Source organism: Suricata suricatta, chromosome 3, assembly GCF_006229205.1.
Source record: "Suricata suricatta isolate VVHF042 chromosome 3, meerkat_22Aug2017_6uvM2_HiC, whole genome shotgun sequence".
Taxonomy (NCBI): Eukaryota; Metazoa; Chordata; class Mammalia; order Carnivora; family Herpestidae; genus Suricata; species Suricata suricatta.
In genome coordinates, this window is record NC_043702.1 from 124967097 (window position 1) to 124984473 (window position 17377).

Sequence of the window (17377 nt, forward strand, 5' to 3'; positions counted from 1 at the left end):
CTTCATAGATTACGAGCATCTTTTCAGAAGGATTCTTCTCCTTTGTGGAAGATTGCTTAGAAATAAGGCTTCAGAGCTGTCTTTATGATAATCAATATACGTTTATTTAATGCCTGCTGTCTGAGAGGCTTGATTCTTTGGGGAATAAAAGATGAATTAGTTCAATTTCTCTCCTTTAGACGCTGCTCTTATAATAGGGAGAGAATACCTGTGCACAAATGAGAGGAAAGGGGACGTACTGTCCGTGGGAAATGAACCCTTTTCTGGAGGAGGGGTCACTTGAGTGGTGCCTCAAAGGCGAGGTGAGATTTGGGCGTGTGGAGGCAGAGGAGGCGGAGAGAAATGGGGAACAGAGAACACACGCAAAGGCATGGAGGTCGATTAGTGAACAGAAATAGTTTTGTTTTGTCAACAGTTCCGAGTAGAGAAAAGAAGCAAAGGTGAGTTGGGTCCCAGCTCCAGGAGGATTCTCCAGTTAGACTGAGGAGTTTGGATTTTATTCTATGTATAGTAGGAATGTTTGGGTAGGGACCTACTGGTGGCACTAATCTGCCCCAGGGAGGAATGTGAAACCATTTGGAGAGTCCCGCAGGCAAAGATGTGCAGACCAACCAATCAGTAAGAGGGCAACAGCAGAGTCCAGGTGAGAAAATACAGGGCCCTGCACTAAAATGATAAGTAGTAATGAAAACGGAGAAGAGAAAGCCATAAAATATAGTGATTTTTTGCTAGACATAGGAGAACAGTGACCCTGCGATTTTCCGATTGGGTAACTAGGGGAAGGGATGATTAGCCTGCTGACCAATACAGGGAACACTAACGACCACGCGCTGGGGAACTTGCCAGCGCTGCAAATGGGTTTTTTCCACTGCACATCAGGCCATGGGTGGCCGACATATGTAGCTCTCTTCAAAATAGGAATCCTTGGGACTGTTCTTGAGTATTATCTGGCAGCAGCTACCAGTCATGCGAAGGCAACAGACCCATCTGTCTGAAGATAATTAGGATATAAAACATAATCCAAATGCATTCTGTAGTTGGAATTGGCTATTATTGGCTTTATTATGGAATCTTTGGGGTTATTTGAAAGGGTTTCTGGTTTGCCAAAATTATGAGGGAGACTGTGTCTTTTCCACATCAGTTGATACAGCTCTATTCATCGTTTCCAGGCTTAGAGCCGGAGAAGTCGGAAACTGAACCCAGCAAGCAGGCCCTGGTCTGTGGAGCCATAGACCAGGATTTCTTAAAAATATGTTTTGATAATAGAGGTGTATCGTTTATGTGTTTCGTTCACACTGCACTTTAAAATTTGACCTCCCCCCTGTTTTTTATTCCATTTTTGAAAAATAAAAGATTCATATGTTAGTCAAGGAATTTGAACTTCTAGTATTTTTTTTTGAGCAAATGGCTTGTTTGTTTGGTTGGTTTTGGCTTTGAAAGCACTCATTTCTACCTGTTCCTAGTACTTCTTTCTCGTTAGCACCTTCTTTCAGAATCAGATTTTCTTTAATGACCACTTACTGTAGGCCAAGTGCTATACTGAATCCTTTACATATATTTTTTTTCCCCGTTGACTTTGTATTTAGGAGGAAACTGAAGCTGAGAAGGATTAATGATTTTTCCCAAAAACAGACTGCCAGAAAGTGCTAGAGCTGGGCCTCAGGCTTTTTATTTCACGCCATGTTGCCAGACCACGAGATTGGAATTTTAGTCTTTATTAATTTCTGGTCATTTTAACTCTGTTTTATCTCTTCTGCGACGTCTTCAGGAAACTCTGCTCATTAAAAACAGAGACTCTCTCTGTGGCTGTAGACACGAGAAGTTTCTGGCCCAGAATTCTTTTTGTCAGATTTCCAGAATGGTACCTTGCACAGAATTGACACGCGGCAAAGGTTCTATAGATTGATTCCAAAATAGGACAGGAATCCATTGGAACTCGTCACAGATTTGGCAAGTGACAGAAATCAAACTACCCCATGTGTTTTCCGCTAATTAAGACCAAGACAGGCTCACGGAGAGAACAGCTCGAGCTTCCCGCTGCGCTCCGCATTCGCAGGGCTGTCCTTTTGCAGAATCTCTTCTGGCATCGGAGAAGCCAGAGTAATTCATGAGAGTCGATAAACAGTCACGTGCCGAGCTGTGCAAGAGTTGGTCTGCTTTCCAGTAAAGAAACTCTTTTCTTTTCTTCAGATCTGTTCCCAGTTAAGTACTAGACTGGAGAAGCAGCAAACAGCCAGCAAGGAGGAGCTGGAAGTGGTAAAGGTGAGAAGAATGAAACAGATCCGTGGAATTGCTTCCAAATGCGCACGGTCCCAACAGGACTGAGATAGGACAATCCCAGCCTGTGAGGGCGCCCACGGGCAGGACCGATGTTAGTCGTCACCCCCACTCTGCCCCTCGAGTGGTTGAAAGGACTTAGGAATTGTGGCAAACCGTGTGTGTCTCTGACTGGGGCATGATCCTCTTCCCAGCCAGCGGAAAGGTTGCATCCCCGTAAATGTCAGGGGTTGTCAGAGGCAGGTAGTAAGGATTTCAGCCTCGTTCCAGGAGGCCCCTGAGGCTTCTGGGACCGTAGACACCTGGGAGCCCACAGCAGCCAGCATCCCACCTGTGCCTGAAACAGTGTGGCTTCAGGGTGCAACCCAGGAGGGTCATTCCATTTCTCTCCACCAGTTTTCCTAGAGCGTTGTTTTTGAAGAAAACCCTGAGGATTTATTTATATGCTGCCCCCTGGCGGTAAAACCCCTTTTGTCGGTTAGGTGAAAAATTCAGCAGTTGCTGCTTCCATAGAAACCACAGGAAACCACATGACTGGTCTTCCGAAGAGGCAGAACACCCAACTCCTGTGATCTGTGCCGCAGAACCGGACAGAGTTCTCTCTGAATCGATTCCGGTTTCATGCTAGTGAACAAATGCAGTCATGTAACAACTTGGACAAGGTATTTACCTCTCTAAGCTTTATTTTGTATCCTGTAAAATCGACATAACATTACCTGCCTCATCAGGGTATTTTGCAGTGAAATAAGACAACATACATAATGTGCTTAGCTTAGTAGCTGGCATACAATAAACATGTATTTTTATAAGGGTATAACCTGAACACCTGAGAAACGAGAACTGAAAGTATGAACCTTATTCTGACTTTGTATTCCAGAAGGGTTTTTTTCTTAAGCAGTCTGAGATTATCAGTGACTATAAAGCTGGCCATCTTCCTGCCCAGGCCCTAAAATCATATCTCCCCTCTCTGGGCCACCTTTGCCCCTCGTCCTACTTAGCCTTTATCATTCTTTTTACACCAACCAACACCCAGCTGATGAAGTGCCTTGTCAAGGTTAACTACCCTGAACTAAAATCTTTACGGGAATGTAAATGAAATGGATTTATATGGATACTCAAGGTTTTATTGAGCATCTCACTATGTGCAGAGCTTCCGTTGTTTTACAGAAATTATATGTAACAAAAAGCTTAGAATTTTCCTGCAAGTTATACATATGTACCTAAAACCTCTAGGAAATAGTTCAAAAGCACGTAAGTCTGTGCTGAGTTGGATGACACTGACAATCAGTGTTGTAGAGAAAGCAAAATCCTAAGAACCACCGACCAAAGATGACTTTAGGGAGGAGGTTGGACTGAAGCAGGATGGGTAGAATTCTGTTAGAAGGATTTATAAAGGCCATTCTGGGGGCATCTGGTGGCTCAGTCGGTTAAGCATCCAACTTTGGCTCAGGTTATGATCTCATGGTTCATAGGTTCAAGCCCCACATCGGGCTCTGTGCTGACAGCTCAGAGCCTGGAGCCTGCTTCAGATTTTATGTCTCCCTCTCTCTCTGTCCATCTGCTGTTCCCTCTCTCTCTCACAAAAATAAACATTTTTTTAATTTAAAAAAAAGCTTTTTGATGTTTCTTTATTTTTGAAGGAGACAGAGCGTGAGTGGGGAAGGGGCAGAGAGAGGGAGACACAGAATCTGAAGCAGACCCCAGGCTCTGAGCTGTCAACACGGAGCTCAAACTCACAAACCGTGAGATCATGACCTGAGCCAAAGTCAGACACTTAACCGACTGAGCCACCCAAGCGCCCCTAAAGAAACATGTTTTTAAAAATTAAAAAAACAAAACAAACCTAAAGGAGAAGGGCAGGTGGATGCTGGGTGCAATCTGCAGTCTGCCACAGCTCTGCACTCAGCGCGTCGGCCTGGCGGCAGCTTCATGAGGCTCACCACCCTCCCTCCGACAGCTAGCAGAGGGTCTAGTGAACGAGTACATTTTCTACAGGATCGGTCAGGATTTGGTAGCATCACATTTAAGGACCGTTACAACATGGCCATGGAGAGCCCTTCTCACTTCCTGCCTCTCGATTTTGTGCCATTTACTCTGCTCCGGCCATCGCAGGCCCCCTGCAGCTCTGCGAGGGGCCAGTGTCTCTGTACACGGCTCCTCCCCGCTGCAGTGTCCCCTCCCTCAGTTCATCTCTTCCTGTGCTTCAGCCTAATAACCCTGCTTACCCAGCCTGGGAGGCTTTTCATCATGTCAGACCCGGCGGCCAGAAGCCACCTTGAAACATTTTATTTGGTCAACAATAAATATACATAACAAATACTTGCTGTGTCCCTGTTTAGTGCCGGTAGTGGGCTAATTATTCTTAATCGTTTCTTAAGAGAGTCACAAATATCTTTTAAGTGACTAATGAATAATAATCGGCTAGGAATCTGAAGAGTGCATTAAGGAAGGGATAAGAAAGAAATTAGTGGGGGTTGAGAAGGTGACTTTTTGGGATTCAGATCTGGGAGGGGCAGTGCTTGGACGTGTCCAAGAAATAACTTAATGACCAGCTGAATATGGAATGAAGGAGAAGGTAATTAAAAGATAACCCCAAAGTGTTGAGGCCTAAATGGTAAAAATAGGCACAATGACACAGACGTGCGGGGAGTGTTGTTCTGTGTGTGTGTGTGTGTGTGTGTGTGTGTGTGTGCGCGTGAAGAAAGGAGTATAGTTTCCGTTACAGACATATTATAATGGTAGTACGTTAAAATAGAAATATTCCGCATTTTACCTCTATTTGCGGGATATTTTAAGAAAACAATAGCACTGTTGTCTTAACATGCTTTGTGCTCAACTGGCAATCTGCACATGGGCATAGTTACCCTCATTACCTTGAACAATAGTGATCATCTTTGCTAAAAGCTGAACAAAAGAACATAAATTTTATTTGTTGCCAGGATAGATTTAGGTTAGTCCTAATGACCTTTCTCGGTCTGCTGTGGCCTAGGTACTTAAACTCTGAGTTTCCTCCCTTCTAGAATGGTGGTGGTAATAGTACCTGATTCCCCAGCTCTAGGATTAAATGAGACCCTGCTCATAGAGCCGATGGCGTGGGGCTCGGGAAAGAGGAATGGGAGCACAAAACTTCTAGAACAGATTTCAAGGAGATGCTATAATATTTTCCATTTCCAGGGTCTCCCTAGAGATACTTTACAAAAGAAGAAAAAGGGAACCCCTCTCTTGCATAGTTGGGTTTTGTGCAGATGAAACCCACTTTGGCGGCAGCACAAGAGAAGTAACACCTTCAGAAATGGACCTGCATCTGACAACCCCAAGCAGCATCTAAATAAAACTCGTGTCCTGTTCTTTCAGGAAGTGCGTTATGCTAGGACACTTGTTTGAAGTTGGTTCTCCCTTTTGGATGTTTCAGGTCAAAATGATGACATGTAAGCACTGCAGTGACATTTTCAGCAAAGAGGGCACTTTGAAACTCGCAACCATAAGCAGAGAGGACCAGGGCCTCGAGCCGGACGACGAGAAGGACGCCCTGAAGAAGCAGCTGCGGGAGATGGAGCTGGAGCTGGCGCAGACCAAGCTGCAGCTGGTGGAGGCCAAGTGCAAAATCCAGGTTGGCGATTTGGCAAAAGATCAGCAGGAACGAATAAATAGTTAGGGCTCCGGGACACATCCTCGTACCCTGGAATGGCGCGCCTGGCACCAAACCTGAAGACGTTTCCATAGGCGATTATGGTTTTTGCCCACTAATGTATCCCGCTAGTCACATTTTACATCGTCATGTTTACAGTGACATAAACACATAGTTTTTTTTAATGTTTTTTTAAATTTATTTTTGAGAGACAGAGAGAGACAGCATGAGCAGGGGAGGGTCAGAGAAAGAGGGAGACACAGAATCTGAAGCAGGCTCCAGGCTCTGAGCTGTCAGCACAGAGCCCGATGTGGGGCTTGAACTCATGAACCACGAGATCATGGCCTGAGCCGAAGTCGGACACTTAACTGACTGAGCCACCCAGGCGCCCCCATAAACACATAGTTTTAAGTGAACATGTAGTAATTAAAATGAGATCTTGTGAGAACTTAAACATATGCTTTGCCAGACTTTTTTTTTTTTTTTTGGCCAAGGCCCTCTCTCATTGACCTTAGCCACTTTGGTGCTAATGGTGAAAATGAAAGGCCAGACCTTCTCTGTCATCCCTGCCCAAACAGTTGAACGTTGGTTGATACCCCTGCTTTGTTTCGGAGCTTTTTATCCTTCATCTTTACCTGGTTTTACCAGATCCATTTTCCCATAATCTCTTTCCATATGGGAAGATAACATAATTAGACAAAATAGTCCTGTCTTCTGATAGACTGGTCCCCATTTCCTTTTTCCCAAGATCCTTATCCATCTTCGTAACCTATTACTGCGCTGGACCCTGTATGTTCCCAGGGGCAAAGGGCACGCGTTTGAACTAGAACTCATTCATGCTTACACCGTCAGTGAAAATTCAGATTCAGTCCATGCACACGTCTATGTTTACTTGCGGTTTCGAACCTCAGCCTAAATTTGGAACAAAATTGCAGGGGGTTGGGGTGGGGATAAAATGAGGTTTCATTTCGCTGTTCAGAGAAAGCAGTTTCTGATTTTCAGTGGTAACTGTTTTAACTCTAAAGTGCTTTCTTGCATTAAGAAGCCAGTTACCTCTCTCCTGGGTTTTGTGGGAGGAAAGCTATGGCTGGACGGATGCGGGGATTCCAAAAAGCAGCACACTCTTAATTTGGGAGGCAGAGGGTAATCATTTATATATAACTGCGATGATTTTCTTTTCTTACTTAGGAACTTGAACATCAGAGAGGAGCCCTTATGAATGAAATCCAAGCTGCAAAAAACTCTTGGTTTAGCAAAACCCTGAACTCTATCAAAACGGCCACGGGCACCCAGCCGCTGCAGCCACCACCGGCCACCCAGCTACCCAAGGAGAGCACATAGTTCCAGCCTCGCCCAAGCACAAGAGCACAACGATCAAAGCGACAGAAACCCAGGAGGAGTGTCCCCGGTGTCCCTTTGAAGGAAAGTGAAGGAGGCTGGAAAGCAAGCCAGAATCTCTCAGTAGCTCACTTTCCTGGTTGACACTTTGCAAAGGGATGTTACGTAAACTGCCCTGAGTTATGTTGAATACCTGTTTTCGAGCTTCTTTGAGGCCACGTTCAATTCCATCCTAGTAATTACATATTTTATATGCCTGATATTTAGTTGGAAATAAGTAATTCAGAGCTAAATGCCTTTTATTTAGAACTAATTATTCATAATTACTTTTATCTTACATAAAAATGGAGATGTCTTTTATTCCAAGGTTGAAGGGATAAGATGATACTTGTCACACAGCCAAAAAAAAAAAAAATGAAGAAGTAGAAAAAAAGATGGAAACCTAAAGCTCTTAAGTTTTCAGGATTTATTCACAAAAGGCGCACTGGGGCCATTCGTGACGACCGTCGGGTTTCTTCCTGAAAGTGATATCCCGGATAACGATCATCCTGCCCAAAGAACAAACCTGGGGTTGAACAGTCCCCAAAAAGAATTAGTTTATTTTCACTTTCTGTTGGGTGTATCTGGAAATGAAGTACCAAGAACCACAGAATAAGATAGACTATTAGAATCCACACCAGATAAAAGGCACTGAGGTTTCAGCAGATGCAGGATAAGATCAGTCATTTGGCCCTAGTATCCTAACGGGTCCTTCTGAGAAACTCCTGCGTGGGGATTGCACACGCAGCTGTGACTTGCAGCAAACGCGAAGTCGGGTGTCCGGCGCGAGCTGCAGCGTGAGCGAAGCTCTACCAGACAGGCCTAGAGAGGCCCCGCTTCGGCGTCTGTGCGTAAGTGAAATAGAGAGCCAGGGACAGAGTATTTCATTTAATAGTGACATAGATTTGCTAAGGAAACACTAATATGCTATAACTTTGTAAAGTTATGAAATGGGAAACGCAGGTCAGCTTCACATCATCTTAGTTTAGTGTCGGACAACTTTTCCTGATCTCTGTATCTCTCTAAAAATGTGCCCTTGGTACCCCAGATGAAGAGATGCAAATGCGTTGGAAACATTTTTTGATTGAATACAAAATCTTTATAGAAAGACTTATCTCATGGAAAGGGAAAGCTGTTGTTTAAAGGTTGATGGAAATAGTTTTTTCAACTCTGTTTGCCATGTCTATGTGAATAGTCCTTGCAGGAAATCCTTTAGTAAGGACAAAACTAATTTTCCCATTTTCTAAGCTAGTTTGGATGCCTTTGGTCCTTTTACACCAACCAACCTGCTGTCAGCACGTACAATAACGTTCCTTGATGCTCCTCCTTGGCTTCATTGTTGAACATGTTCTTTGCAACGACCGTAGCTCTGTGGCGCCATATTCTCACCGTGCCATATATTGCAATTGAGAGTAACACGTTCTTGGAAGTAAAACTTAAGAGCCATCTCGGCTCCAGGAGCATGCACTACACATTGCTCATGGTAGATCCTTCCCTCCAAAAGGATCAGCAAACGCTAAAGTCTCCTTCCCTTGGGTTTGTGTCATCTACAGCCAGAAAACTGATACGGATGTCACCCTTTGTTACACTCATCAAATAATACTTTTCTTATAGAATTCTTTGTGTTTCGTCCTGACATCTTCCATTATAATATTCACTTCCTTGTACCAAAAAGAAAAAGAATCCAGCATTCTGTTGACTCCTGTTCCCTACTTGGTGATTTAGAAAAGGTAATTTTTTTTTTTTTGTAAAATATAATGACTAGAAAATTGCATCTTGGTACTTGTTTCTGTAAATCGTTTAGTATAATTATTTTAGCTTTGCTGGTACTTTATGCTTTTTTCCAAGAAGCCTTGTACAAGTTGCCTTATCAAACGGCCAGCTAAATTAAAGATGTTCTTTGTGTTTTGTGAATCTCATGGTTTTACTGTAAGAGCTCTTTTTAACCTCCAGAAATCAGCACATTGCACAGACTGCCTAAATTGCAATATTTTCCTTACATCGTAATTGAGGGAGAAAGAGAATGGCTGTGGGTTGGGTCCTCAGCTGTGCGGCCCGGCTCAGTCCCAGAGCCCCTCGCATCTGTTTTCTCTAAACAAAATCACCTGGTACCTGCATTCCAAATGTGTAATGCCTTTTGCATTTTCTCTTAACTCTTTTCAAGAGATTTTAAGGACCATCTATAGATTTTATTTTTTCTTCATCCAGTTCCATATCCTACTTAGGTATGTGTATTGGTACCAAACTGTTCCTCTGGGCAATGCCTTTGGGTCAGTAGCGATACTTAAAGACAGAAAGGAAGAAAATCCCGAGTTTGGTGTATGATATGATTATTCACTCAGTGTGTTCTAACAGCACCCCACATCCACATATCCTTCCCCACATAGAGTTTGCAAACGTGTGCGTCCCAATATTAAATAACTGCTAGTTTTAATTTCACTTATTTTGAAAAATATTTGAAAATTGCCACTCTTCTCTTGAATTTCTTTTAGACATCAACTAACCCAAATAGCTAGGAAATTTCCAAATATTTGAGAGTGGTTTTTGTCTTTTCCTAGGATATGTTGGAGAAACATCCCTCCAAAAAATCCCAACATTTGCACCATTCTGAAGAGTGATGATTTTTTTTCTTTTTTTTTTTCATTAAAGTCTGCAGAATAAATTAAGGGAATGAATTTCAATTTGATAATTTGGTTCATTAGCTTTTGTATCTTGAGACTCTTGTTTAACACGTTCTTTAAAGCTGAACAAAACCAGGCTGAATTTTGCAGTGCGTATGTTTGCTAGCTTCCCACATCCTGAGCTGTGCCACAATTTGGTTATATTTAGTTACATGTAATTTAATGCAAAGATATTCTCAGTCCCCTAATGTTCTGTTTATGAGTGCCTATCAGAAACACTAATAGGACTGTCATATGGGCCCATGGCCTCTCTTTCCCTGCATAGCCTCTCTCTCTCTTTCCCTCTCCCAGCTAGTAAGTTAGTAGTTTCTTCACTGGCCTTCTTAAATTCCCAGAGTAAAGTACAAAAGCAATCTTTGTACTGATGTTGGGATATTTAATAGTAATAGTTATCCTGTTTCATATTTTTCAAAAATTTTCATTCTTTTATATTAATGAATATTAAAATTTATTTTTCTCATACCCTTCCTCCATTTTCTTAAAATATTTTCCAGTTAAGAGCTAGTGGCTTTCTTTCCCAGAGAAAGTGAGAAAAACACAGGTTAGGGCATGAGATGAGAAATTCTTAAAGGACTTGATCAATTACTGAGGATGAAGATCACATAACCAACTAACGTAAGGGAGAGAGTTTTCTGTAGCGGAAATCAGCCTGCTAATTATTCTGCCAGAGTGCTTGTCTGATTTCAGGACCCTTTTAGGGAAAAAGGAGCTTTTAAAAAATTAAATAGCTTGTTTCTCTCTCTGGGAAAGAACACTTTTAATTACTTAGCAGGAGAATTCTGTCCTACAACTTACTCATTAGAAAAACACAAAGTCTAAAGTAGCTCTGATTTTCTTGCTTCAGTTACAAGTAAATGAGGGAATAGACAAACTCTGTTGTTTAATTAGATTTGTGTGTGCGCGCGCGCGTGCGTGGTAGGATTCCATAAGGCGCATCCCTGACCTTTTTGTACAGCCACATACCGTGCAACTGAACACGCCCGAGGCCGAACGAGTTCAGAGGCCTGTGTTTCCTGCTCCCAGATACAAAACTCATTCCCTCCAGTCGCCGTGCTGATGTCACATCAAGCTAGAACTGTTCTAGAACACCCTTCATCTTGCAAAGCGACTTCCACGTAATACAGGCAAAGCCCTTTATTTGAGGGATTTCTCTCTCTCCTGAAAGTTAGCCAAAACGATCCCCTCCTTGTGGGCTGCACCTCCACAGCGGAGGGTCAGGAGATGTGAGGAAACAAGCAGGTGCTTACAAGAAGCTTAGGGGCTACCGGCAGCCGACAGTGTTCCTGGCCCGGCTTCCCTCTGAGAGACTACGTGGTCAGAGTCTCTCCAAATAAATTTGTTACATATTATAAAGACATCATCAACATGTCCCATTCTCTCCACCTCCGTCCTTGGTTTATCATTAATAATATTCTGAAAACTTTAAGAAAAAAGCATCATTGAGTAGAGAATAAACATTTTAAAGTTACTTTCCTTTTCCATTGGCGATGAGTTAACATGTAAAACCTCTTCCATTAAAAAGGTACCTTCTTATAACTATATATTATATATGGAATAAAGTATAAGGAAACTTTATAAGAATATAAGTGCAGCAAGACTCTGGTGTCATGAAAGCACAAAGATCAAGCTGGAGATGGTTCCAGAATCCAAGATGACCCAATAGCCCTTTGTGTCAATTTCTCCATTTTTGGTGTTTTGCATAATGTGTGGATCCTCAGTTCAAACGACGGAAGACCTTTCTCAGTGAGCATCACTTCCTTTCTTTCAACGCCTACCTATCCCTTGCTGAGGAGGTAGTAGAAATCCTGTACCATTTATTTTTATGAATTCTGTGATTTTGCCCATGACTTCTCTAATGAAAACAGGTTCTAGAATAAAGGGTAGTGCTGACTACGAAAGAAACGTGAGTGAGCAGCCTCTGTGAACACTGACCAATTCGATGTTTCCACAATTCCATGTATTATGTATAGTACATGCTATCTGTAAATGTAATGCTTGTTGAGAAAATGCAATTTATTGTACATTGTCCCAAGAAATGTTTACTTTTTTAACAGTTACGAACTTGGACCAGTATCTTGTTTTCATGTGTGAATGAAGCTTGTGAAATAAACAGATGCAACCAAATGGTGACAAGGTGACTGTTTCTGTGAGTCAGTGATGTTTTCGGTGCTTTGTGTCGCCCCTTTGGCCCCATGAAGCAGTAATAAACATTTGTTCCAAAGCCCACATACATCTTTTTGATGTTTCTAGTTGACTTTATTCTGAATCCCCAGAACCCAATGTTTACGTGACACTTCTTAACCTGACTCTAGACTCCAGTCGATTTAGAAAGAAAAACTGCCAGGAGTTGGCTCCAGGCTGTGCCCCGCGAGACGGTACTGGGCACTGTGGCACCGCCAGCGCCCTACTCCATCTGTAGAGATCCCTTGCTTGCAAGTAGCAGACACTCTCACAGTTTAATCATAATAAGGCAATTAATTCAAAAAACAAGGTATGGCCATCTCATAAAAGCCAAACAGCTGGGCCTGAAGAGACACTGGGACAAGGACTGGGATGCCACCAGGAATCTAGGCAACTGTTTCCATAATCTTCTGCTTGTCTCGCCAGGTCATGGCTATCTGCTGCTCGGAAAACAAGCTTTTCCTGCTTCCAAGTGCATAGCTCCCAAGTTCATATGTTTTCTCTTCAGCTGACCGGCAGGGATGGACTGGCATCTCCGTGTCCCCATTGCTGTCCTCCTTGTCCCCCAAAGGCTCCCAAAAATTGTATTGGCTCATCCCGGATGAGGTAGCGGCTGGGAGTCTTTCAAAGCACAGCACGGTGGGTGGTCCAGTAACTGAGGCGCACTCCCCGAGGAGGCAGAGTGCAGAGATTTCATTTTGTTCCGGGAGGCCCCAGAACAGAGGTGAAATCCAAAGAGGAGTCCGTTCCTCATAGAATTCAGCACATATTAACAAATATTAATCAGAGATTGGGGAATTGCAGTTCGTGGTCCAAACCCAGACCAGACACCTCTTCTCTTTGGCCCATGTCATAGTGCTTAATTAATAATTTTTCTTTTTTTTTTTTTAGTGATCTCTACACCCAGTGTGGGGCTTAAACTCACAACCAGGAGATCAAGAGTCACATGCTCTTCCAACGGAGCCACCCAGGGGTCCCTGGTCAATGTGATTTTTTTTTAAAGTTTTATTTATTTTTGAGAGGGAAGGAGAGACAGCATGAGTAGGGGAGGGTCAGAAAGAGAGGGAGACACAGAATCTGAAGCAGGCTCCAGGCTCTGAGCTGTCAGCACACAGCCCGACACGGGGCTTGAACCCACAAACCATGAGATCATGACCTGAGCCGAAGCGGATGCTCAACCGACTGAGCCACCCAGGCGCCCCAATGTATTTTAAATAAGAAATTTCACATAAAAAGTAAAACAGCAAAATTATTTGGAAAATAAATACCAAGATTTGCAGTTATGAGTCAAGTGTTCTTGATATAAACAGTAAATGGAATTCACTGTTCACTACTGATTAAAGTTCACTGATACTTACTGAAGTTACATGTTAAACTGTAGATTTATGTCCAGCAGGGATGCAAGTCCCTTTCTTTTCAGTGCAATGGATAGTTCCAAAGGTTATATATAGTTTACTATCCTGTAAGACATTAGCCAGTCTGTATCTAACTTTGTGGGGTTTTAAAAAGTTTTTTTGTTTTTTGTTTTGTTTTGTTTTGTGGGAGAGGGCCAGAGAGAGAGGGAGACACAGAATCAAAAGCAGGTTCCAGGCTCTGAGCTGCCAGCACAGAGACCAACGTGGGGCTCAGACTCACAAACTGTGAGATCATGACCTGAGCTGAAGTTGGACACTTAATCCACTGAGTTGAATAGAATAGTTGTCACATGCTCCTTCTATATTTGCATGGGATTCTTGATTTCACCTTTTTGAAATTATACTGTAACAAAGCTTTTGATTACTGTCAAAGGGAGACAGAACAAAATCTTTTAAAATTTGCTTGCAGGGCACCGGGGTGGCTCTGTCAGTTAAGCACCCAGCCTCAGCTCAGGTCACAGTCTCACAGTTCGTGAGTTTGAGCCCCGCGTTGGGGCTTCGTGCTGATCGTGCAGAGCCTACTTGGAATTCTCTCTCTCTTCCTCTCTGCCTCCTACCTTGTTCTCAAAATAAGTAAACTTTAAACTTGCAAGGGAAAGTTCAGGGTTTAGCACAGGCTCACAAAATAGAAATGATAGTATTTAATAAAAATAAAAGAAAATGCAGATTACCAGGTCTGTTAAACTCATTCAAGCAAATTTATTGCCTGCCTACTGTGCCAGTCTGCGTTTTTGTTTTTGTTTTTTCGGTGTCAGTCTCTGTTCTAAATGCTAGAAATGAGGTGGACGAAAAGACCCTGCTTCTGTGAAGCTTAAACTCTAGGAAAGAATTTTTCTCAACCTCAATAGAAAATTATTAACATTTTTGGGCCAAAGGGTTCATTTTGGCCGGGGGAGAAGGGAGCTGTCCTCTGCGTTGTAGGATATTTAGTAGAGTCCCTGACCTCTACCCACTAGATACTAGTAATATTTCCCCAGTTGTGACAACCAAAAACGTCTGCAGACATTCCCAAACGTCTCGGGGGAAGGAGTAAGCAAAATGCCCCCCCAGCCCCACCCCCGAAGGACTGTTGTAGTAGGAAAAGACTAATCTGTTGCAGGTGGCAATAATTACTATGAAGCAAAACCGGGTTGGAGGGCAGTGAGATTGGTAAAGTGGTTTTTGATATGTAAACTTGGCCAGCCTACACCCCCAGTGATTCAGCCCAACACTAAGTGTTGCTATGTGAATATTTTGCATAGTAATTAAAACTCCTAATCAGTTAGCTTTGAGTAAAGGAGATTATCTTGGATAATCTGTGGGCCTAAATGAATCCAGTGGAAGGCCTTAACACAGGGCTGCGATCTATTGGAGGGAAGACCGGAGTTCTTCCCGCCCCGACTCCTGTGGATGAAAGAAAGCTTCAGTCTGTTTTCATGGGGCGCAGGCTGCCTAGGATCCATCCTTGCTTGTCCGCCTACAGATGTGGGACTTGCTTAGCCAGTTGCCACAAAGCAGAAGTTAATTCCTTGTGCTGATTCTGCTTCTCTGATTGAAATCTAACTCATACCATCCAGAAGAGCAGCCCTAAGGTGACTTTTGAGAGACCTGAGGAAATGAAGAAATGAGCTATGGGATTGTCTGGAGGAAGAGTATTCCAGAGAGCAAAGCACAGGATACAGACTTTGGGTGAGAGCAAACTCAGTGGATTTAAAATTTCTTTAATGCTGATTTCTGAGAGAGTGAGACACAGCAAACCCCGTGGATTTAAACCAGGGAGAGCAGGGAGCGGTGAAGAGAAGAGTTCTGGAAGCTAAGACATGATACGATACTTGCACAGGTGAGATAAGATCATGCCCTATACACTAGGTCATGGTAAAGAGTCCGCAGTCATTCGAAGCCTAACAGCAAGCTTGGAGGTTGTTAAGCAAAGATGAGGAGAGAAAACAGTTAAGAGGCTAAAGATCCAGATAACCTAATTTTGGTCTGGTCGTCAGTGGTAGTAGGGGAGGTTATGACAAGTGTTTTGATTATTGACAGATTTTGTAGATAATGCCAGTAAGCCTTGCTATCTCACGGAAGGTAGGACTTGAACTTGAAGACTCCACTAGGAATTCCACCGCCTGAGCAATGAAGAGTCTGAGAGGAGTCGTCACAGAGCTGCAGGATTATTGGAGAACTGATTTGGGGTGTGAGGATGCTTGGGAGGAGGGTTTTGTTTCTTTTTTTTTAAAGATAAGGTGAATCTGATGTACTTCTCAGACATCTAAGCAGAGCAGACTCTGGAGCTCAAAGGAGAGGCGATGTTGAAGACAGATTGGGATTCCATGGATAACAGATGGCATGTGGAACCTTGTAGCTTTAGGATATGGAGGGAGGGGGGCTGGGGAGAGTTGTCCCAGGTGCATAATCAAGCAAACTGGGAAATCACTGCATTAGGCCAAGCTTTCAAGGGCTGTTTGTTCCTAATTTAACTAGGTATACATAGTTCCAGGCTTTTGGCTGGACATTCTTTAAAAAAAAAAAACACCCCAGTAATTAACATACAATAAAATGCACAGGTATTAGGAGTTCATCCTATCAGTTTTAACAATTATGTGTATCCGCGTTAACATTTCATCTTCTCGGGGAAATTCCCTCCTGGGCCTACTAAAATATAACTTTCAGCTAAGTAGAACACAAAGAAAACTACAGTGAAGTTTACAGCTCCATGAAATTTCTACAAGTGAAAACACCTCTGGCCAACATCTAAATCGAGAAGCGAACTGTAACTGAAACGAAAAGCCTCCTCGTGGCCGTTTTCTGTCCTTGTCTCCTCCCACCCCCCAAACTATCTTGATTTTTAATAACATAGCTGATTAGTTTTGCTGGTTTTAGACTTCATTTAAATAAAACCAAATGTTATGAACTCTTCTATGCCTAGTTTCTTCCTCTTAACGTCAGGTTTGGGAAATTCAGGCATGTTTTGAGTTTTGTCTATTTTCTGTGCTGTACTTTCGAATCTTCCTTACGACAATGGTCAGCCCGCATTTTTCTAGTAGGTTTTTTGCTTCTCAGACTCGCTGATCCTAACGGCTACGTTGAGCGATATAAAGCTGTGAGGGTTATCTGACTTCCCAACCGTGCTGCACACGTTTTATGGCTGTCAAAGGCTACAATAACCTGAAAAAAGGAGCATGATGTAATCCCAGGAAAACGCAGCCTACATTTTCTCTGGTCCACAGGTTCAGTTAAAGCGAAAACGAACCTGAGTTGGAACTAGAGAGTTGCAGAATGGTCGGTGATGGTGGCAAAAGTATCAGAAAAGCTTAGTCAAGGAAGAAAAGCGGGGTCACAATTGTAGCCTTAGCTGCTTTAACCTTTGGGCGGCTCGAGCGGGTCCCGTCACGTGGCCAGCCGCAACCCCACCTCCTAAGGCGGCAGGTGATGACGCCACCACATCGTAGATGCTAAATCGCCGTGACGTATCCAGAGCGCCAGGACGCACTGAAAACCGAACTATTCCCTTTAGGACCCTCTACGTTAACCGTCTTCATCTTTTCTCGTTTTAACATAAAAAGCCTGCCCCTTCTCCCCCATTTTTTCTCCTTTCCTCGAAGAGGCCGTCAAATTAGCTTTAGGTAAGATGGCTGCCTAGCCGACCCAGTGCCCTACAAGGGACGGACTCCGCCGGCTCTTTAACCAACTTCCGGCCTGGAACCCGAAGACCCGTACATTATTTCCGGGATTGGGTAAAGGTTGGCCGAGACAGCGGTGCTGAGCTGCGATTGCGCATCCGGGACACGCGAGGTCAAAGTATAATACGCACAGTTGCCCGGGCTGGAAGGAAGAGGCGTTAC

The 17377-nt window shown here is 43.3% G+C and overlaps 1 protein-coding gene across 15 annotated transcripts in view; it reads left to right on the forward strand.

The window, feature by feature from the left end:
• Nucleotides 1–12098, forward strand: part of RABGAP1L (RAB GTPase activating protein 1 like) — a 719423-nt gene extending 707325 nt beyond the window's left edge. For all 15 annotated transcript variants that reach the window (XM_029935097.1, XM_029935100.1, XM_029935099.1 and 12 more), the window contains 3 exons: nt 2191–2262; nt 5690–5887; nt 7094–12098. In XM_029935097.1, coding sequence (XP_029790957.1) covers nt 2191–2262; nt 5690–5887; nt 7094–7246 — 423 coding nt within the window. In that variant the 3' untranslated portion in view covers nt 7247–12098. The remainder of the gene's footprint in view (nt 1–2190; nt 2263–5689; nt 5888–7093) is intronic.
• The last annotated feature ends 5279 nt before the right edge of the window (nt 12099–17377 follow it).